General features: G+C 38.5%; 1 protein-coding gene across 1 annotated transcript in view; it reads right to left on the reverse strand.

The window, feature by feature from the left end:
* The window catches only part of COL9A1 (collagen type IX alpha 1 chain), an 82,419-nt gene that overhangs the window by 51,336 nt on the left and 6,983 nt on the right, over positions 1-24,100 (reverse strand). The window contains exons 5-13 of the mRNA XM_008684819.2: positions 23,002-23,398; positions 11,451-11,534; positions 10,638-10,658; positions 9,124-9,198; positions 8,752-8,787; positions 8,566-8,628; positions 2,678-2,731; positions 2,377-2,412; positions 422-445 (exon numbers count right to left, since the gene is read on the reverse strand). Of these exons, the coding sequence (XP_008683041.1) occupies positions 422-445; positions 2,377-2,412; positions 2,678-2,731; positions 8,566-8,628; positions 8,752-8,787; positions 9,124-9,198; positions 10,638-10,658; positions 11,451-11,534; positions 23,002-23,398 (790 nt within the window). The remainder of the gene's footprint in view (positions 1-421; positions 446-2,376; positions 2,413-2,677; positions 2,732-8,565; positions 8,629-8,751; positions 8,788-9,123; positions 9,199-10,637; positions 10,659-11,450; positions 11,535-23,001; positions 23,399-24,100) is intronic.

The following is a 24,100-nucleotide window of genomic DNA, read 5'->3' on the forward strand; positions in this document are numbered from 1 at the left end:
CTGGACACCTGAAATTAATATAACACTGTATGCTAATTATACTTCCGTTTTAAAAAGACATGTAATTCTAAATAAATAAAGGGACATGGTGACTTATGGATGTTTTTACAATCTATCATAAATGATATCAAATATGATAAGTAACTGATTTACAATTATCTATCTGTGCTAGCTTTGGTTTCCAATGACACAACAACTCATTCAACCGAATTTTAATTACTTAAAATGGAACAGAAATTTCTAAAATTAATAAAATTTTTTGTTTAGCAGAACAGAGGTATGTCATAGTAGCTACCTAATGTCATGTATATAGGACACTGTAAACACTACTGGGTAGTGTCCGTTAGAGAGTAAGCTTGGGAGCTGAGAAATAGACCCTTGTTATAGACTAGGTAGAAATAAACCAAGAGGTGATACTTACAGGGGGCCCAGGAATACCACGGCCCTAAAAGATTAAAATAAAAATTGTTATGGTATGTGATTTACACTTAGTATAAATACAGACAAACATAACTCAGTTCACAAAAAAAAAAGTACAAACTTTGTCACTAAATAAATATATGATGCTCATTCTAAAGAAAGGCCTGGATAAAGAAAAGCAAACAGGGCTCTGCTTCTAAAGGAAAAAGCTTGTTTCTTCCTCAAATATAGTGTGGATATCTAAGCTGACCCATAATACTTTTTCCAAACTTGTTTTTAAGAAAATCAAAGTAAAGAAGTCGTTCATGCCTGCCGTCAGAACTTAGCATCACTCACAGAGAAGCACATCACAACCTGAAAGTTTAAAGATTTTTTTTTTGCCATGTTTTATAAGAAATCTACATTAAACTCAATGCAGTATACTGCTTTATAATTTATAATGCAGTGTTTGGAAATTCCCCCAAACAAACATTCAGCACAGAAAGGCAGGGGGAAAAAAAAGACCAGAAGCCACCCCCTTTTGGCAGGTGGGACTATGTTTCCTGACACCAAATCCATTACGTGAAAATAAAATGGTGTCACTCCAGAAATGACTTACTATGGGATCCTAATTTAATATCCTGAATTTGATCTTAAAGCTAGTTATTTCATTTCCCTCTCCTCTATACTTTATATCTCTTTAGCAACACCGAACTGCATATAATCGAGGATTGACACCACATCTTACTTATCCTCCTAGCCTCAATTCCTACCACAGGACCTAGTATATGCTAAACCCTAACTGTATGCTTCTTGAACTTCATAGAACTGAACATCAGCTGCCTACAATCCCATTTTATCTATCTTTGCTTTCCAGATTCAATACTCCCCCATTGGGAATCCTCATTATTCCTTTCTCTCCTGCATTGGCTTGGATAACTTTTATTCACAACTATCTCTGATATTCATGTAAGCTTTTCATTCCAGACTTCCTTTTCTAAAATATCCATTCATGAAGCACTTAGTGGAATCAGTGTACACCCTGTGATAATGATATTCTTATTTCTAATTATTTAGGCAGCCAAAACAATCACAAATTTCACATGAGCAGTATGTTTTAATAATAAGTGGGGCTTTTTCAAGGCATTTCAAGGCATTTGAAAAACCACTCCTATTTGATCATTTTAATATGTAAATCAATTTGGGAAATAAGTGTTATGCTTGAAAATACCAAAGTAATCAATAAGTTATTTCATTACCATAGCTCTAGATGTTTGACTAATTTCAAATTTCACTTGTTTTTTTTTAAAAAGCCATCTCTATAAGATGTTGAGCTCTGAGTGGAAAAATATGGGAGAAAGGCCAGCAAGCTATTCACTTCTGAAAATAGCCTTATAATGGAAAAGTTGACAGACAGTGAAATATGGCCATGAAAACAGTGCAAATAGAAAACAAAGACAAAAAAATACAGATTAATGACAAGAACAAAAGAGGAATAAAGAGCGAAATGGAAAGGAAAAGCAGTCTGAGAACCTAGCCCTCTTATAAATAGAAGTAACACAAATCAGCCAGATCGGACATTGCAGGAAAGGACTAACTGGGGAATCAGGCTGGTAATTATATCTGATGGTTGACATTCCATTAGAGATAAAACCAGTTGTGAAGAAAGTGGTGTGATATTATGGTCTAAACATCAAATATTTAGATTTGCTGTTATTATGCAAGAAATGTTTTCCATCAAGGGGAGTGAAGGAAGGGTTGTCTATTGGGAGATACTATCTGTAAGCAGACATATATATTTTATACTGTGCATTCAAATTTCTCTAAAAGTTCTCTACTCATACTCAGAACGCTTACCATAGCAGATAAGTCATGAACTCCTTTGTGATGCATATTATGTCAAAAGCTGCATTTAAACATTTCACAATGACAGGAAATGATAGGAGATTTTCAATTCTGTCACTTTACAATACTTACTGGAAATCCACGAGATCCAGGAACACCGGGTTCTCCCTAAAAATAAAAATAGCTTCATTGTACTTAGCTTTTTGTAGCATGAATATGTAAATATGTAAATTGCATAAATTTTGAAATAATTAAAACACTCCATCTTGATGTTTTTCGATTTAATTTAATTCAACTAAAACACGATTTTAGTTGAACAAGTGCATTTTCTCTGTTTCATAACTAATTTTTCAGTTGATTTGCAAACACTATAATAAAATAATACTTCAGCATCTAACTAATACCAGCAATTAATACCAGGTAGCTGACTTACTTTTTGTCCTCTTGGTCCAACAGAACCAGGGGATCCATCAGGTCCTGTTAATCCCTAACAAAGCAAGATGATGTTAGAACTATTATAGCACCCTTAAGCAAACCCCTAAGTGAATAATTGCATTTTATTTATTAATTATGTACGGATGGTTATCTTTGTATGATGTAAATATTTACAAAGAAATACCTTCCTATATTCTTACTCAAAGGTAATGTTTAACGTGAAATCTGCCTGTTACTTTCTGTTGATAAATTTTATCATATTCCTAATTTCCTGCTAACAGGGTCCAATAATTTTAGTATTTTTTGTCTCCGCTTTGGAAAAATACATATAACAATTGTAGCGTTCTAATAGCTGTGTCTAATGGGACAACAGATCTTGGCTCTGTCAATTACCCATGTTTATGCACCTCCTTTACTTTATTTATATAAAAAAAAACATACCATATGTCTCTATATCTCTCTAATAGTGTTCCAAGAGTTAATAAAATGTTTCTTCAATAGGAATTAAAAATACTCAATCTCATTATTGCCTTATAGCCATCTAAAGCCCTCTAGCCATCTTCCAGCAATAATGATCGCTCCTTGAAGAACATCAACTTTTAGAATGAAATGTTTGAGACCATGCATGTTTCTATACTCTCTGCCTTAATAAAAATAGCTATAATTAATATAATATATATTTTCATGTGTGTCACTTGGTATGTAGAATTAAAGCCAATCACTATAAACACATTTTATAACTATCATATTTAATACCAAATATGTTATTTAAAGCATATCCTCTAAACATTCTTATTTTCCCTACCAGTACTTTTTACCATCATCCTCAATATTAAATAGATTTTAAAGCATTAATAACACTACATTGTACACCTGAATTTTCATATTTGATGAAGATGCATTTTTATTTTTTAATTTTTCTTTACTCTTTGACATTTTTAGATATCATTTATAATGTAATCTTGAAATTATACCTTCCCAAAGATAAATATGTGTGTTTCTGTGTGTATATATATATATATATATATATATGTGCATGCATACATAAACATCTTATGAAACTATTTATTATCAAGACTTTGAAAAACACTCAAATGGTATTAATCAAGGGATTCCTTGCAAATATGAAAACTCTACTTAAAAATGGATCACCAAAATCCATATTTAATCTGTCATAGTCTACATATCACTAAAACGCTTCCATGTAATTTATAGAGAAAACCAGTTCACTGGCTACCATTTTTACATTTTTCTACATCAATCCCTTATGATTCCAAAGGGTGAATCAAAGAAAGTAGAAAAAAATAAGTTGAAAATGCTAATTACTGGAAATTTACCAAAGAAAATTATTAAACACACATAAAACAATTATTCACAGACTGTCTTTGATTTTCAATCACCCTAGTCTAAATAGAACATTGTAATTTGGGAACAAGCCCCAGCATCTGAGGTGCTGAGCACCTGCAGTAATGAAACGTTGGCTTTTGATTTGGGTCAACAAACCGTACATCTGGAGCATTCTCCGAAGGCACATACAGCACGCAGATTTTACAAACCTGAGAACACGTTTGACTAATGGAACCCCTAACTCCCACTTCATGTATATACCCTCCAAAATCAATCCTGGTCAATTGCCACACAGGCAACCAACTAACAATCTTTAGTCTGTGACTGGAATAACTGACGAGATTGGTGAGCAATAGCTACTATATGTGCTAGAATTTCAGCTGCATTATAATAATAAAGCAGAACCAAGTAAGTGGTTGGACAACACGGAAGCTCACTTCTTATTTAAAGGTCACTTCTTATTTAAAGTACCTTCTATAACACGTGATAAATTATGTCTATCACTAGGAAGTTCTTCGAATTAAATTGATAATACATTTTGGTGTCAGATGTTACAGTGAACTCTGTTAGGAAATAGCTATGTAGAAAAGCATAAGCTTCATAAGGACAAGGACAGCATGTCCACCATAATCCTGACACGTTGCCCCTGGTATCTAACACACACTCAATACATGAGTACTGAATATTTAATTTAGGTTAGTCTGTTAGGGGGAAGGATATTACACTTATCCCTGTATATCATCTTTATTTGGGGTTCAAATCCCAACTTTGCCACTTATTAGCTGTGCAACCATAACAAGCTGCTTAACTGTATAGTGCCTTCATTTCCTAATCTGTAAAATATTATATTATATATAATATATATATTAATATTTATATAAAATATTAATATCTAACTGATATGGTATATATTAATATCTAACTGATATGGTATATATTAATATCTAACTGATATGGTAATTTTGAAAATTAAATGGGATATTACACACAAAATGCTTACAACAGTGCTTGGCAGAGTGGGCCCTGACACATGTTAGCTATTCTTATTATTCATTATTATATGGTCAGCGCTGCTATAGATGTTGTGAAGAGTTCACCTGAAACATAAGACATGTTTCCTGCTCTCTCGGAGCTTAAAACCTCATTCAGAAGGGGTTCTGCAAACAAACAAATGAACAAACAAACAAAAATCTAGATATTAATACATGGGTATTTCATGGCCTCCTCACATTTCTTTGATGTCTGACTATTTCCACTTAACACTGACCTTTCAGAATAATTTCTTAATAACTCACTATTCTAATCATATAAACATCTGCCAGGGACAGTAGTTGTACATATCCTGAGGATGTTCTAACTTCTTTCCTGTAACACGTGGTATGGTTTAACTGTAATGCCTATATTTCATTCTAATTCTTCTTCACAGCAAATAGCGCCGGTAAGAATATCTCTATAGATTATTGATAATAACGCAGTTGTCCTTTGGGTGCAAAGTTATAACCAAGCTCTGACATCTCTAATCTTATATATATAATCTTCCACACTTACACACACAAATTCCATTTTGCAATAATTCTTATTTGTCAAAGAACTGACAGAGAAAAATATTACCAGTGGCAGAAAGAATTGCTTTCATATGAATGTTTATGAAGATAAAGTTCTGTATGGGATGATATTGAAGCTGTGTTTTGAACTTTCATGCTGCTGCTTGGCAGCGAACGCCAGGCCTCAACAGTAATTTCCTTCTAGCATTCCAACTACTCAGCTCATGAGACTCAAGGCATAATTCCACAAGCATAGCTGCCATGAAGCTTTTACATTTTCTGTCAAAATATCTACTTCACTTAGGATAATTACCCTTTAAATCATATTCCTTCCATATTCTTCCAAACATCATCTGATTAACCATTTGTTAACATTACCAAAAAGTATGGCTTTGCAATGAACCAAAGATCAGAAGGCAAAGAGGTTGGAGGCTTAAGGTCCCACCACTACACTCAGGCTTACCTAATAAGAAAAGATCATTGCAGCTCTCCTGCTTACTTAGGTCCCCTATGGCCAGGGACAAACAAACAGCAAACTCTGATCCAGTTACTCATTTTTCATTATTCTCAATGTCTAGCCACAATTTAAGGTAAAAGATTTGTTTAGAATGTCAAATGAGCCAAAGGATACAGTAAGTCAGAATCTTGTAAGCCTCATGTGGCTCTATTTCAAAATCTGGTGGAACCATACTGATATTTACAAATAATTAGAACATATCAATTACAAATTATTTTTATGATCCATTTAATTACCCATATCATTTTTCTTGGCTGGGAATTTAGATAACTAAAAATTCACTATCTTTTTCTATTTTCTCTGATTATTCATCTATTTAAGATACTCATTTGTATCCACATGAGGCAAAACTATAAGGAAAGAGAGTGAGTCTAAAAATGAAGAAATCTAGTTTCTTTCACTATCTTTGCCGCTAAATAATTCTGGGTCCCTGAGGAAACGGCATGTCCTCAAAATTATTCTGTGTTCTTATCTGTGGAGAATAATATTAGCCAAACTTGCCTTCCAGGTTATTGTAAGGTTAAAAGAAATAATGTCTGTGACTGCACTTGAGGAAAAAATTTCTACACAAATGCATATTAGTACAGTTAACTTTTTGCTTAGTATGGTTAACTTTCTGTTCTAGGAAATGCCTAAAAGACTAGCACATACACGGATGTCTTACTAGGGAACTGCAACTATAGACCAAGACAAAAACTCCTGGTTATGACATTGTTAACTACATTGTACTTCTAAAGATTTTTAAGCACTTTCATTTGTTTATCCAAAATTTCTATTTAAATGGGGGAATTAGATTATAAAACAAAACCAGGCATTGTCTTTATGACCTTATGGTAAAAGGTAAAGAAGAATGTGTAGCATGTTGAACATGCTACAAAAGCACCATTGAACTGACTGCACAGATAACTCTAGCCCTCTCTGTCTGAAAGTATTTCAACTCAGTACCAAGGGAAGACTTCAGGTGATTAGTTTATGCTTCAACCACCACAAAATTAATAATAATAATAACAATAACATAATCATATTTTTTTTCACACAAAAGCCAGGTTCAAGTTTCATAGGAATGCAGAAATCAACCCATATTGGCTACTGTTTTATAGAGTATCAGACTTTTTTATTATGATGTGACAGTTTCAAGTAATTCAGTGTTGCAGAAAGAACTTGAAAACCAACAAGTTATATAATTTCAGTTCATATTATACAAATATTAGTTTGATATTCAGTTTGTATTATCCAAATATCAGTTCTTGGGGGATTCTTCCACACTCACTTTGCATCACAGAGAAAGTTCAAACTTGGGGCTTCGAACCGTAAAACAAAATCTTTCCTAAAGTACTAAATAGCATAGACAAATCCCCCCATAATGGTAATCTTTATAAAGAAAGCATATCTTAATAAACATTAAAATCTAGCAGTTTTTTCTTCAATATGTATAAAGACTAGTCAAAAATTCTTGGGAATTACAATCACAGGTTTTCAGGTGCTTTCTTTGACTTAGAAAAGTCCTTAGGTTTTGGAAACCACATAAAGTAGTAACTTGACAGATAACTTGATGAATGCACCACTGTATGTTTTCTGAGAACAGATAACTTTATTTTACTTCACTTTGTATCCCAGTTTTAAAGTCAAGGGCTGGCCTGCAGTAGGACTTCAGTATCTACTAGTCCAGCACATGGAGACCAGAGAAGCAGAGTCCTGAAGTCATTATGCTCTGAGGAAATATTATTTACTGCTGGTTTATCCTACAATTTAGCTTGAGCTTTCTTCAGTCGAGCGAAGGGACAGGTGTAGAGGTGGATAAACTGGAGAAAAGATGCTGATTCCCAATTTTCAAGCCACCCTACTCAGCTTATTTCTGTCAGTGATGCCAGTCAAGAAAACATGGGAAGAGGAAAACTAGTTTTGAAGTTCCCATTCTTTGTGTGCTGACCATTTCCCTGCCCCACCCCCACACATCCCCCACTCACTCCGGGCCCTCCCCTCAAAAGTATCTTTCTTACTTCTCTTCTTCATGATTTAGGAGTACTCTGCCCCTGCCTGCAGGTCCTTTTCTAAATTACACTAGGAAGTGCCTGTGAAAGGGCAGGATTAAAGGCGACTGGCTGCGAAGCCTCACCAGAGCCCCAGCAGAGCCCAGTAAGGTTCGTCTTCCTCCAGCACCCCTGTGCCGGAAGTGGGGCTGAGAGTTCAGGCGGCGAGCAAGGAGTGGAGGGTTAGGGGCAGGCGCCGGGAACCCGTGGGGGTTTTCTGAGCGCAGTGTGCTCTCCCCAGGGGGCCGCGAGCTCTCTCCACCCTTTGCAGAAACGGCTGCCTCCACGCCACGCGGGGACTACAAGGCCCAGTTCGGGGCCACAGCCCTGCCTGAGCGTGGATTCCCGCAGCCCGCATCCCCACCAACCAGCACATCGCCACGTCTCTCCCTCTCCTCGCCCCCCCCCACCACCTCGTAGCCCCATGCGTGCGCGTGCGCCTACTCACGTCGGCGCCCGGCGTGCCCGGCTTGCCCGGAGCTCCTGGCTTGCCCGGTTCTCCAGCAGGACCCTGAGCAGGGAGGGGGCGAGGCCGGGAGAGAGAAAGATGCAAAGTTGAGACTCTTGGGACTCACGTGGCTGCAAACCACGTCTAAAGGAAAGAAGTGAAGAGCGAATGCACTGATGAACTTACCGGAGGGCCCGGGGGACCCTTTGGACCTCGGTCACCCTGGAGCGGTAGTAGAAAAGGCAAGAACAGTCCATGAGTGGGAGGCGCTGAGGACCCAGCTGGGAGACTCCCACGCGTGTTCACCATACAGCTCGGGGACGGGGACAGGATAAAGCTACATGGCGGAGATTCTTGACCAAGGGAAGCAACTGAACATGTCTACCTCATCTCTCCGAAAATCCCCAGGCTTCTATAGACGTTCCAACCCAGCTCTCATCCATGTCCTAGCCCCCCTTTGGGTGGCGGGCATCTGGCCCAGTCAAAAAACCCATCCCGCTGGAGAAAGGGTAGGAAACGGCAGGACTGGAGGAACAGAGAACTAGAGTAGAAACTTACGTCGATACCATCGATGCCTGGAACTCCAGGGGGGCCCGGGGGCCCCGGGGGCCCCTGCTCGCCCGGGGGACCTCTCTGACAAAAACAGCACAGACGGGTTAATGGAGCACGTTGGGCGACAAAGAGAAACTGGCGCGGTGTCCTGAGGCCCCCACCTCCACCCGGTAAGGACACTTCCCTTTGGAGGACTGAGCCTTGAAACTCAATAAATGAGTATGAAACTCCCAAGGGACCCCAGGTTTCTTTGGTTCCGCCATATTCTGAATGAGGCTTAATAGTGTGGTTCGAGCAGAATCTAGGCCCCACGGTGGGCACTGGGGTCTCATGGCCTCACTCCTACAGAGACCATTAAACCAAAGGGGGTCTTGAAGAAGGGAGAGGCTGATGCGTCTTTTTTTAAAGGGACTCAGTGATGAAAATGGTGGTCATTCACTACCTCCATTGGATTAGTAATTGAGAGTCAGTGTTTTGGCTAAAATGAACTGCTCAGAATGGAGGCGCTCCACCTCGGATCGTTTTGTAAATCTTTGTATGTCCAGTGGAAATCAGGGGAAAATACTAGAGGAAAACTGGGGAGGATTGGGGCAAAAGAGCCTTGAAACCCAGAGAGGGCCTGGCCTCATTTCGAATTTACCTGCATTGACACTCTCTTGCATAAGGTCTTTGCACCTCGCTTTAAAATTTCAGACTGACCCTAGGGTATTACCGCTTTTATCGCTTGCAAAGAGCTAAGCTTTGATGGTGCTAGAGGGAATACTGGCGTCTGAAAATAGTGTGAGCATGTTGCTTAGGGAATGTGGGATTTTTTTTCTCTACTAATTTAAAAAAAGAAAAAGAGGGTAAAAAAGCTTCTTTCATCAAGGAAACTTTGTTTTTCTAAACTCCAATGACCAGACAGGTTACAATGGGGTCTTTGTAAGTGAAACCTCAAACCATGGCTGGGCTCACCCGCCCCCGCCGGGTCCTCTCCCGCGCGGGAGGGAGGAGACGCCGGGGCCTTCGGGAAATTGCTGAAATTTTGACTGATGCCAGCCAAGGCCGCCTGGTTCCAATCCTAGAGCGGCGGGCACCGCTAGCAGGGCTCGAGGTTTAATGCTGCCACCGCGGGCTGCTGGAGCTGAGAGGGAGCTTTAGCGCCTCTAGTCTGAATTCCCGCCTTCTCCAGAAAGGCCTGCTCTTGAATGCAACCAGGACGGGCGAGGTGGGGGAGTTAAGAAGCAACCCGGTAAACCGCCCAAGTTTAGTGACGGGTCCCAAGTCACTAATGGCCATCAGAGCCTCTGCCTGCAGCGTTGGGGCCCAGCTGGGGGAGGAGACGCCTTTCTCGACCTAAGGGTCATCTAGGGTCCCCGACTCCGACGGTACTCGCAGCAGGTGCTCAAGGCTGGAGGAAGAACGCGGCTGCAGAGCCCAGGGAAAGCATTGCGCCTTCCCCACAGCTCCCGCGATGGCCGCTCCTCCACTTTTCCCTGCGTGCACTTGAAAAATGCAAGCGCTTCTCGCCCTCAGCTTACCTGGTCGGTGGTCTCACTGGGCTGGAGAAGAAAAGACGGGGAGAAAGTGAGAAGGCTCTCCCCACCCCCACCCCCATCCCCACACTCGCGCACAACTTACTTGAGCCATGCACAAGCAGAGCCCAGACAGCAGCAGTCGCAGCCCTAGGGCCCCTCGATCCCGCGCCGTCCAGGCCATGCCCCCGCCACCCTCTGCTAATCCCCTGGACGGACTCTGCCTCCTGCCGCCCCGCTAGCCTTCCGGACCCGTCACACGCATAAAGTGGCACTTCTCCCCCGCAAAAAACGCCCCCGGGAGTAGTCTTTGCAAAGGTGCCCAGCCAGGGGAGGCGTACGTGCCTCCTGTTTATGAATGGCCCTGGAGAGGGTCCTGGGGATTGGAGGAGAGCTTGCGGGCTGGAGGACGGATAGAATGACAACAGTCCCCCTTAACCCTTTCCCCGCCGCCACACAGGCAAGGCCTGAAAGCGCACTTCTGCCTCTGCTTCCGCCTCTTCCCATCCGCCCAAGTGTAGTCTCTCGCTGTCCACTGCAGGGAGGGGAGGGGGGGAGGCGAATGGACAGCCAGTGTTCTCAGATAGGTGTTTGGAGGAGGAGGAGTGAGGGTCATAAGCCACCAAAGGTAGACCCAGACACCCCAAGGTGGTTTCTACCGGCCAGGCTGTGGGTGGGACCTGTGTTTCCTTAATATCTATCTGATAATACAGTAAAGCCTGAAGTCTTTAGAAAAAGAGTGAGGAGGTGGGGAGTTTAAGGAGGTGGTGGGAGGTAGGCTAGGTGGAAGTGTCCTTTGCAGGTGGTCAGTGGACTCACAGTTATTCGGACTGGCAGCTCATGGCAAGTTTCTCTCCTGGGGCGTAGTGGGTCACAATGGATCAGCATCCACTGAAGTTCAAACTGGAGAAAGACAGTGGACAGTCGATTCAGATTCTTCTGAAGGACAGAAGCAGGTCATTTAAGAGAGAGAGAAGTTTGTAAGTGTGGCCCAATTGTTAAGTGACTGGAAACCAATTTGAACTGGTTGACCTCAGTGGACCAATACTCTTGTTCCTTGAATACAGATTTTCCAATGGATATGGGCTGGAAGCCTTTCCCAAGTTTCTCTGATGATTGAATGTAGATGTCTGTAGCTCTGTAGTATTCCAGTGTAGCCCTAGGCAGGAACAGACCACAGGCACTGACTTTCCATTTCTGTCCTTCCACACCCTCAAGATGCAGATTCTGTTAAAATGAGGCCCTGAGAGAGCAAGGAACTGTCCATGTCACAAGCCAGTGTGAGGGTCTGGATTGGAACCCAGGGCTGCTGAACTTCAAGGAGAACACATGAGCCAAGAGTTTACATGGGAGAAGATTACAGACAGAGACAGCCAAAGTGGTAGCATCTAGGAGGAAAGGAGAGGAGAGAAAATCCAGTCCTAGAAATTTGCGTGCTAGAGAAGACATTCTCCATGGAGTATTCACAGCTTAAAATGGAAATAGGAAGGACTGGAAATGAAGGGAATGAGAGGGAAATCTGGAACTCAGGGGAAAAAAAACAAGAGAATAGAACATTTAAATTTGGTGTTATCTCATTCATTGGTTGAAGAGATACAAAATTTTCAGACACTTGAAATTCAAATATGCCCTGACAAGTTCTTACATTTTAGCAGGTGTTAAGAGAGAAAGAAGGAAACAGGAGAGAAACAGTACAACGAAAGAGTGACCAGTTTTGAAGCAGAAGGCCTCAGATGACAAGGTTAAAAAAAAAAAAAAAAAAAAAAAAAAAAGATGTGCAACATCCAGCACTTCCATTCTGGCCTATCTTCTTAAATTGAGGAAGTTCTTTGCTAGTCATCTCATTTCAGATCCGTATTTCTTGGTCAGTTGATTCTTCTGGCATTATGCAAATGTCTAATTAACTATCAAGGTCCCAAATCTAAAACATTATGTCTTTTCTTTCATCCAGTAGTGATTTACACTCCATCCCACCTGCCAAAATGTCCCTAGATCTCCTGGATCTAGCATTGAGTTAGATACATTTTTTCCATTATTATGGAAACATCCAGAGTTGAGGTTACTGAATGAAAGATCAGACTTGGAGAGGATGAAGGATGAAGTCCTTCCCTTCTACTCATTATGAAGGGAAGTTAAACAAAAGGAAGTTTTCCCTTCTATAAAGGGGTGAAAATAAGACATTAAGCTTTCAGATTCCTGCATTTGCACCTCTTCTTAGATGATTCTAACTGTCCTGGTTGCTCCCAACCCTACCATGGCTCTTCTCCAGAAAATATGGGTATCTGGAAAAATGAAGTAAGTGGGATGAAAAGAAAGTGAACAGCTAAACCAAGATATATTTTAAGATGGAAAGTTCTCTATAAATTTTATGAAAATTGTGTATTCATGGTATGAATTATTTAACAATAGTATACTGACATCCTACAAAAGAACTGCTTTTCAAGCCACACAATTATCTTACAGTTAAGCACATCACTTTGTCAGATACTTTATCTTTATTAGAGTAGTCTCATTTGCTTGGGAAGGATTTTATTTTGGTTTTGTTCTAAACTGCAGTGGAAATTTTAATAGGAAGCTAAAAGAAAAGAGAAACAACCTTCTCTTAATGACTACTAAATACCTAGCTGTGGCTCAAACAACTCTCTAAAGCCATTCACACATGAGTAAAGTGGGGCAGAGAGGTTAAATCATTTGCCACAGTCACACAGCTAGTAAAAGACAGAGCTAGCATTCCAAATGTGCCTGATTGTAAACTAAGGGCCTTCTCTACTCCTCTACTTAGCCTCCCCCAAGAATACATCCCGTCTCCAGAAGCGGCCATCATTTTCTAAGCCAGTAACCAAGGGATTTGGTGATTGAACTTTCACATTAAAGATGAATAGAAAAGAAGAGTGCTCTAGAAATTAAAACTTTGTAAGCTTACATCCAACATCTGCTAGAAAACTTCAGAACAAGACTAAGGAGTGTCCCTAAGAAGTCAGACCTCTCCCTGTTTGCATGATTGTTACGCAAATACATCCAGAAGCAATTTTCTAATGCTTCTCCAAAAACTGACAACTATTTCTATATGCAGTTACATATTCATGTGTATAATAAAATATCATATAGGAAAGAGGGTTATAATTCTTTTGCTTCAATGATTAGATAAAAATATTACCGGAATAAGTAAAGGTGTCTCCACCCTCCCTAACTCTCAAAATAAGAAAGACCATTCATATATTTTATTAACTAAGTCCTTTGTGAACTGGTAACTAACACTAGGCATGCATTGTATATGTTTGATATTTTGATTCTCAAATTCATAGCCTAATCACCTTGAGAAACTAGTTATATGGCTAACCGGGAAACCTATATCCTTTGTTTAGATACTTCATTAAAGTTACTTATTGTAAATGCAAAGTAATTCATTAAGCTGTTTTCTGAAAAATGTAATTCTCTCTGGATAAATTGGTGCACCTGCTTAAATATGCAAGATGCAGTTGTGGCACAGGATAATGGGGGAATGAAATGTAATTCATCTGTGAATACAGGCTGGGTTGTTTGGAGTGCCACATAGATCAAAGGTTTCTGCACACATCTGTGCATCCACATAAACACCACCTACGCACTAATAATCATCTATACAACAACCATTTTTTGGCATGCAATATGAATTCCAATTTGCATGTTAATTATTTTGAAGGAAGATTGGCAGAGTTCCTTACTAAAAGTCACTTTCATTACACATCAAAAATGCTGATTTCCACACGTTTCTCATTTTCATACCTGGAATCACTGTTCTCTTTGAATACCCACTGACAAAATATATGTGACGAATATTTTAATTTAGTCCTTCAGTCAACATTTTTGAAGTGCTAATATATGCCATGCAATATAGCATAGGGAAAATTCTAGGGAAACTGAAGATATTCTCCTCCCCATAATGAGTTTACAGTTTGTAAGACTTGAGATAAATACAATAGAGAAATAAGAAGCTTTTTTTTTAATCAGTTAAACAGAATGCCCTAGCACAATTCATCCTTCTCAACATGAAATACTTCATCATTGTCTCAGGGAGAACTGAGCTGTCTGATTGTAAGGTGCCTTACATCACCCAGATTTGGCATTATCCAATTCTTTTCTATGGAACATTAAAGTATAATTCCATCCCCTAAGCCAGAGTAGTGTCCAGCAGACAACACATTGAAACAAAGAATTTTGGCACCAACTCTGTACTCTTGTAACAGTGCTAGTGATTTCTACTTATTTCGCTAGGTTGTTGAGAAAAATTAGTAAGGTATTTAAGCTTTTCATAAAAATTAAGGAAAAACTAATAGCAGACAACTATCTTTTCCTCCTGAGAGAATTCTAATGGCAAACTATAGAACTTCGTTCAGTATTAATGAGAATAGAACAAGGCTTGATTTTTTTGCATACTGAATTACGATTAAATTTTACAAGTATATAATACCTAAAAACTAGCTCTTCAAAGATAAATTCTTTTAACAGGAGAAATGTTTCATTAAGCTTTTGTCTACTCAATGGCAACAAAGATTTAAAGAAATACTTGAACTCTGAGATCTCATTTTTCTTTTCAGTTTATGACAAAGTGTTGGTCTCTACCATCATGAGAGACCTCCTTCAAGTGAAGCTTCCTAGTTGCTAAGCAGAAGGCCCTAAACCGCCCTGAAATCAGGCATTTCCCCAACTCTCTGTAGACTAGGCCCTGCAGTTCGAGACATAGTGCTAAGAGTGGTCATTAAATATGAGTAGGTGACAGTCAACCGAATCATACCAAGGGCAGAGGCAGAACAGTTAAAGGTAAGAACAGTAGACTTAGAGTTAGCAGACCTGGCATGTAGTACTTTATTCATCTTTTTATCCAGCATATCCTTATATAACACTCTTATGCGTTTTGAGATAGAAGCTATGGAAGATACAAAAATGTTTAGTACATAGGGCAGCATCTAGGCCAAAAACTGCTTTTGATGTTATATATAGTATCTCAGTTGATGTACAACATGGCTAAGGTCATCAGCAAGAGATCATATAACCTGTAACATGCGAGTGAGGCCCTGAAGAGCGATTGAGATTCTCATAGGCAGAGATGGGGAGGGTAAAGATTAGAGTTCTAAAGGCAAGAGGTCACAGTAACACAGCACGAGAGGAGAAGTGATGTATCAGAAGGGATTAGATTCACTGTGGCCAACAGTAGACATTCGATTTTTTTTCTCTGTTGAATTCTAAGCTAAGGAATTTGAGTAGTATTGGATAGCTAATTATGGACCATCATCAAAGATTTTCCTGCACCAGGGATATGGATGGGGAAAGGTGGCCTAATTTAAAAGGGCACTTCAAGGGGATTCATGTGGTAATAAATGTTCAATCCTTGGAGTCAGAAAGAGGTGACTTTAGTAGAGCATAAAGGAATGTTACACTCTGAGCTATGGTGAGGCATCCTCAGTTATCTGCCCGTTTAAAAAAAAAAAATCACCCCCTCATACCACATCCCTCTTCACCTGCCATCCTGTTTTCTGCTCTTCTCCATTTAAAACCCAGAAGAATTGTCTGTATTTGTTGCCTGCAGTTCTTATCCCTTCTATTCTCTCTTGAAGACTTTCCAACTGGGCTTTCACTCCCAATACTCCAATAGGTCTTTTCTCAAAGTCACTCTCATGGGTTTCTGAATCCAATATCAAATCTCAGTCCTCATCTAATTTTATCTGTCTATGGCGTTTGAGTGAGTTGACCATTCTATCCTCCTTAAAATTTTATTTCCCCTGTAAGTCAGTACCACAATCTCCTGATTCTCTCCGATATCACAGGCTGCCCTTTCTGGTCTCTTTGGCTGAATCTCCCTCATCTCAGCAACCTTTAAATGTTGGTTGTTTCAAGTTCAGTTTTGGATCTTCTCTACTGCATTCGTCTCTCAGTGATTCATCTCACTGCATGGCTTTAAACACCATATATACGCTGACAACTCCTAGAGTTCTATCCCCTGCTGGGCCTGCTTGTTGAACACCAGAAAACACACCTAACTGTCTGCTCAGCATCTTCTCTTAGATGTCTAATAGTGATCAAAATCCTGATCCAACTTAGAGGTTCCAAACCAACTCTTGATATTCTCCCTGATACCTGCTCTTCCCATAGTCTTTCCCATCTCAATAAATGGCAACTATATAATTCTGATTAATCACTCCAAAAATACTGGTGTCACTCTTGATTTTGTTCTCTTACACTTCAAATCCGTTTACTTTATCCTCAAAATGGGTCAGGATCTGACCACCTTGTACCACTTCCACCTCTACTGCCCTGTTCCAAACCAAGACCAGCCCTGCCTGAGTTATTGCAGTAGTCTCTAAGTGTCTCCTTATATTGTACCCCTAAGTGTCCTGTCCTTCTCTTCCCCTACATTTTATTGAGAAAACAGCAGCCAAGGAGATACTTTCAAAAAATGAGAGCATATTACTTCATCTTTCTAGAACCATTGGATAGCTTCCCATCCCACACAGCATGAAAGCCAAAATGCTAACACAATTTCCCCACCCTCACTCCATCATGTTACCCCTCCAGGCTCATTGGCTACTTCTCTCAGTCTCACTTCAGCCGCACTGGTCTCCGTGCCCTCCTCAAACATAGCAGATAACACCAACATAAGTCCCTTTTCACTCTATATTCTCCCTTTTTAGAACCCTCCTCCCTCAGAGAGCCACATGCTAATATCCCCAACCCCTTCAGGTTAAAATGTTCTTTTCTCAGTGAGGCCTTCTCTCCAAGCATCCAGTTTCCTGCTTCATTTTTCTCCATAGTATTCATGAGCACCAGGCATTCTATACATTTACTCATTTATCCATTTGTGTCCATATCCTCTCCCCAGAATGAATGTAAACACCATTGGAGCTTTAATTTCTGTCTATAACTTAACAGATGTTTAATAAATAGTTACCAAATGTTAATTAATGAATATATAAAGGTGAACTATCGTGAACTAAGAATTGATAGGATTTATCTTCTGGTTTGATTATCACTTGGGGCAAACCCCTTCCTGTGTCTGGCTTTCAGTTTCTTCACATGTAAACTTAGAGGTTTGGAGTAGATACAATCAAAGTTTCCTCCAGCTTTAAGAGTTCATGATTCTCTTGACACCACATTGTAACCAAAGAAACCAAACACACAGAGATTAACACAAAGAGGAGGAACAAAAACACTGAATTAATCTCTTGACTTACAACCACCCAGTCTACATAACAAAGATTTTTTTATGACCTTAGCCCATATACATTTTAGTAGAAATAGGAAAACTAATAGCACTTTTTTTTTTATTATTGCAACAGTATGGGCACAGCTGAGGCCAATAAAAAATTTCAGTGTTTTCAATTTTCCATTAAAAGCAAGTTTGACCCTCATTTAGTTTATATTCTAGTTATCATAGTCCCTTCCTTTGATTATGGCCCCTCCTATGTTAGCAGATTTTTTTCTGTGTGCTTGTCATTTCATTGCTACCTTGTTGAAAATCCAGCTGATATTGTTAATATGGTTTACAATGCAGCAAGCTAGATTTTATCTCCAAAAAATTGTCTTCACAGTCAGTATTAAAAAATATTCCATCAAATCACACCAAAGTGTTGTAAAGAGAATTTCCTGTGGTTATGTATACATAACATAACTATTTCTTTTGTATTTATTTCATACTTACAAGTGAAAGAATATTTGTAAAAGGAGTATTTGTCAAAAAACAACTTAATAAGCAAACCTAATAGTTTAGATATTATGCATAGTAGAGAGTATGCATTTCTTATATCACTGAAAAATAACTTTCCTACAATATTTCTTAAATACCAAAAAGAATATTAACCACAACCTCATAGATGATTTTCCCGTGTTATCATTTATGAAACTTTCAGTGTTTCTGTGTGTGGAGATTAGTATGATTTAATTCTATGGAGTAGAAGAAAGGACTGATAGCTTCTCTATCACTAGTTTTGACAGTTCTTTCTAATTGCTCTCACATTTTCTCTGAATTTAACAAAAATAACATAGAGTAGGACTCTTGAAATATACTTTTAAAGGCACTATATCTTCTGATTATTTTCCACATTGGTTTATTTTGAATAAGCATAGGTAAAAAGAAAAAGGTTTTGAATCATGTATTTGTAAAACCACATAAACTCGTGCCCTTCTTTAAGCCCAAACCCCTAGTGTACATCCCTGAAAAAGGAGAAAGGCTAACTTTGTTTTCTAATAGAGCTGTACCAAATAACTCTCCTAGGCAATCATGCTGACAACAAACAATAAAGAAGCTGTCATAAAATAACACGTTTTTATGGTATGCTGCCAGAAAACTGAGCTTTGCAGTGGGATAAATGCCACCATCCTAAAATATGGGCACAAAGGAGAATAGGAAATATGGGATTTATTGCTATAAAATCAAACTAACAATGTATTACAGCAGTACATTGGGAAAAAATATAAAATGCTCTGAGCCCACTAAATAACCATGAATGATGAGAAGGTGTTTGAGTTGTAGATCACGTGAGCCCCTGTACTGCAAGCTTTATGAAAAACCTCTTGAAATTGGTTTCCTTTTCCAATTTAGAAAAGGGAAAGAGACACAAGATAGGATAGATATGGGGAAAATCACAAACAAGTACAATATAAATGAGTCTTTTAGCATTAGTGCTCCATCAAATGTTGTTTTCAATTGCATTTTTTATTATGCAGTTCCTAGGGCTACCTTTTGACATTTGTTAATACCTTTAGGAGGGATGTTTGCTTTTGATTTATTTACTAAAGAGAAGCCAGTGTTGATCCTGAGAAAAGTATTCAGTTAATCTGGAATGTCAAAGATTAGAATGAATCCAATTTCATGAAGAAAAATAGAAAAATATACTCTTCTTTATTGGTTTTTTTTTTGTTATTAGCACATTTCACTCTAATTTAAAATTTCTCACACATAAATATTGACAATTTGCTCTCTCCAGATGGAGAGAAGGGTGCCCTATCAGTATACTTCTACCTCCCAGAATGTAAGGATATTATTACTCATCCCTCTCTAAGTCTTCTAAGGGATATATGGTCAATGTTAAGCTTCAGTAATAGCCAGCAACTTCAGATTTCAGCCAAATTGGTGAGAAACCAAAACATAAAACAAGAGTAAAAACAAGGGCTTGGGATCAACTCATGGACACTTGAACTTGGACTTTGGGAACTTGTATGAGTATTTAACTATTCTTGGTCTAGAAAAGTAAGGAGCAGTGTGGGAAGACTAATAAAACTTGGAAAGGGAAGAATTGATATATGTAGGAATTCCCTAATGAGAGCCCCTCTTCCTAGAACACTGGACCCTGTCTTCTCCTGGATAATGCTCATTCAGCCCCCAGGGTTCTCTAAACATCAGTAGACATGATTGTACCTGATTCTACAGTAGACGTAATTGACCTCCACTCTCATGCCTCCCTGGCCTGATCTGAGTGAGGAGCTTCTTCCACGTGCTTCCAATCACTATCATGATCCTTATCATGTTGTATTGTCATTGTTTCCTTATCTCAACCCCTCACCCTCAAGGGACTGAACTGAAGAAGACAAGATCTGTGATTTATTTAACTTTGTATACCGAGTATATAGGCACATGATGCAAATTTACTAAGTTAATAAACAAGTAGGATTATTGTCTGAGAACATGTTTTATACCGTACAATCCTCCTTCTTTAAAAAAGAAAGCATTTATTTTGCTTGTCCTGCAAAATAAATTCTGAAAATTCTATGCACAAATGCCTTCCAAAATGAAAGAGAGGAAGTGCTTTAAAAGGAATGATATATGGTTATACAGATTTTTACTTTCCTCAAAGGAAAGTTAGTTGGTACAGCAGAAAATAGGTAGATTAGAAATTTTATGCCTAACATGGCTTCTTACAAGCCAAGAAGCCCTCTTGAAGTCACATCTTCAACTGAGAAATGGAGATAATCCTATCTGTGCTTGCTATCTTATAAAATTGTTGCAAGGATAAAATAAATTAATGGGAATGAAAGCATTTTTGAAACTAAAAATGGCATATTAAGGGTATTAAGATGCTTAAAAAGCATAAATGCGTTTTCCTTACATAGAATTTTCAATTTCTTTGTCTAATATAGGGTAAAAATTGAGGAATACATTTTGGTGACAAGTTTGAATTTGACATTGTCACTGTCAGTCCTTGGATGTAAATAGGATTTTTTTGGCCTATAACTTTGACCCGTTTTAGTTATTATTACTACCACCACCACTATGTCATCAAATATGAAATTTTAATGAAGCTTTAGGTTCAAGTCCCTTTTGTCTTTCCTTGTGGGAGAGTGAAAATTCAGTATAAAGGAAAAAAAAGTGTTCATGCCTGTTTCAATTACTTCTAACATTGGCTATTGTGTACTGACTTTGAAAAGCTCCTTGGTGGACCAGAGGCAAAATATAGTATCAGCTGCCAGGTTCTTTGTTGCATGCCTACACATGACAGAATAAAATAGAGGATAACTGGTCGTAACTGGTCTCCACTCTGATATGAGACTAGACTTGGCAGAAAACCTACAATCAGCTATAACATTATTAACTAGACTATAATATATTGAAGTAATATTGAGACTTTACCATTCTGGCAATCAAAGAGTTTAATAATGTCCTCGCATCCAGAATTATAATGATTTGAAATGTTTTACAAGGGATGGGTTAAATGGGTGATGGGTATTAAGGAGGGCGCTGGTTGAGATAAGCACCAGGTGTTGTATGTAAGGGATGAATCACTAAATTCTACACCTGAAACTAATATTATGCTGTATATTAACTGGAATTTAAATAAAAACTTGAAACTACAAAAAAAATTGAAATGTTTTTCAGGCCAGTGAATCAATAAATCAATTCGCAAGTACTTGATTGATGTTCATTATATTAAAGAGGTGCCTTAAGGTCTCCCTGCCCTTACCACATGGTCCAGAAATGACACAGATACTGCAGAAGTTTGGTGTTGTCTGCAAACCAATCCCATGCCATTGCAACAATCTTGCTGCACAAAATTTCAAGATGGCACAATAGTGGTCCCATTGGCTTTTTAACCCAGCCACTTGAGGTGTGATAACTCATTAGTTGAAGAAATACTTTCTCAAGTGTCTACAAGCCAGAGCAGTAAAGTGGCAGTTACAAATTGCTTCCTGTCCTTCACAGATATAGAAATTTCACACTACCCTTCACACTAATCACAATTCTTCCCTTGAAAATACGTTATTTGAACAATTCCATTACTGAGAGCCTGATAACCTTTTTCCTTTGGAGAAGTACACAGAAACAATTCAAAATCATTGTATCACCCCTGCTACATGCCACGATATGAGTTTTGTGACTAGAATTTAACAGTTCTGTATGAGAGAGAGAGAGAAAGAGAATATGTTGGCATCAATAGTTTATTGAGCTCTAAATTCTTTAAGTTCCCCGAAAGAACATTTATCCTATAAGATATATTTTTTAAATTCCTGTAATAGCATTATAAAATATCCTTTTAAAGGATTGTTCAATGAAAGTTTAACAATTCAAAATGATAGAACTGTATGGTTCTAGTTGGCACAATTATTCTGTTATTATATAATTCCTAACATTTATATCCATGGAACTCAACAGCAAAATCCTGAACAGAGTTCTAAAATCCTTTACTTTTTACTTTTATATGTCACGCAAGACCTACTTCTAAATACATATTATACCATCTATATACTTTTCATTCTTGTTAATCAGATACCATATGGCTTCCTAACCTTCTCTCTCATGCCCTGCAGTTAGTATCACCTACCCTTCTTCCCCTCATCACATACACACACACACATTTTCACATATACATTTCATCCAAACCAGCTGGTCTCCAGACCTTTGACTGGGCCCCTTATTCTCTACTTCCTTTTTATTTAATGCTCTTTCCCTCAGCTAGTTCAGATCCTTCTATTTCAAGGTTCATTGCCTTCAATAAGCACAGAATTCTGGACTTACCGAATTCACCATTCATCTTAACCTTACTTTGAATATTCTTATTAGCTATTTATGCACAATGTGTACCACATCAGTATTTACTTCTTTTACATTGCCTCTGAAGGATTCTGGGAGCTCCAGGTCGGCATGTAGCATCTTCCAAGTAGACTTGAAATTCCTCAAGATCAGGAGCCATTTATTTGACTTTCTCTGATTGCCCATTCCGTTTGATACTTGCTATGCTCAAAACGGGCACTGAATGCTTTTTAAGTGCTTGAATGAATTTTGAAAATGAATAACTGTTCATTGGCTAAGATGTTCAGATGATTATCTAAGATACCTGAAGTATTAGTTTTTAAGCAATCCGGTTTTGTTTTAATCAACCATAGTGTATGGTTTTATACTTACCGGAACAGAAACTTGAGGATTATCTGCAAGTTTTCCCAGCACAGCAAAGCCATCAACATCGATTTGGCCTCTTGGCTTTATAGGTAAGGATTGAATCCTGTTGCAATCAACAAAAAGAGTAGCACTACTCCTTTCCACACCAATCATGATCTTATGCCACTGGGAATCAAATAAGGAAGGCAGATTTGGAAAGGTTACAGTCTGGAGATTTCCATCCAGTCCCTTGTATGAAAATGCAACAGATTTTGTTTGGCCATTAATCTTCACGCCAACTTGCTCCTTCCCTGAGGAATCCTGAATCTGCCAAATGCTCCAGTTCTTTTCAAGTGTGCCTCCAGTCATCCGAAAAGTAGTTAAAAAGGAGTATTCTTCAGGCAGACCACTGGGATATAAATTCCTGAGTAAAATTTGAAAACGGTAAATAAAAGTCTTGTTTTCTGTACCCATGCATATTACCATATTCCCTTACTATGCTTTCGTAGATTCTAGACCTACAGAAAGGCTACAGTGTGAAAAACTGTGCCCTGTTTGTTCTTTCATGACTGTCCGTAAAAACCTTCAGAGAAGTTCAATCATTCATGTATGTTAATGCTCCATCCTAAAATACACATTAAAAAAAAACCCATTCCTCATAGCTAAAGAGGGTTCCCAATGCCACATAACCCCAACAATATTACTATTTATGCTACCTAAAGAGCTCCTGTTCAGCAATTCCATCTGAGCCAAGAAACACATTCTTGCAAGGTTCTTGGCAGTATTTCTTCTACAAATTAAAGAAGAGATCATTTGGAATCCAGATCAGCTCTACTAGTTAATAAAGCCATTTAATTAAAGCAGCTTTTCATTTTTTTTTTATTTTAATATAGTACATTGTTAGGAGTACTTGTTATTTCCATAATTGCTTGGGTTGTTCCCTCCACAATTATATCCTAGACCCACATATGCATTTTGAGTATCAGTAACTGTATAGACTTGAGAAGCTCCTTCACACTGAGCATGTTAGAGCACACTGAGCATTAATTTTGTTTGGCAAATAATCATATTTGACATTTCTGAAAATAGTTACAGACCAGGACTCAAAGCCCCGAATAACCTTCCT

This window comes from Ursus maritimus, unplaced genomic scaffold (genome assembly GCF_017311325.1).
Source record: "Ursus maritimus isolate PB19 unplaced genomic scaffold, ASM1731132v1 scaffold_29, whole genome shotgun sequence".
NCBI classification, from domain to species: Eukaryota; Metazoa; Chordata; class Mammalia; order Carnivora; family Ursidae; genus Ursus; species Ursus maritimus.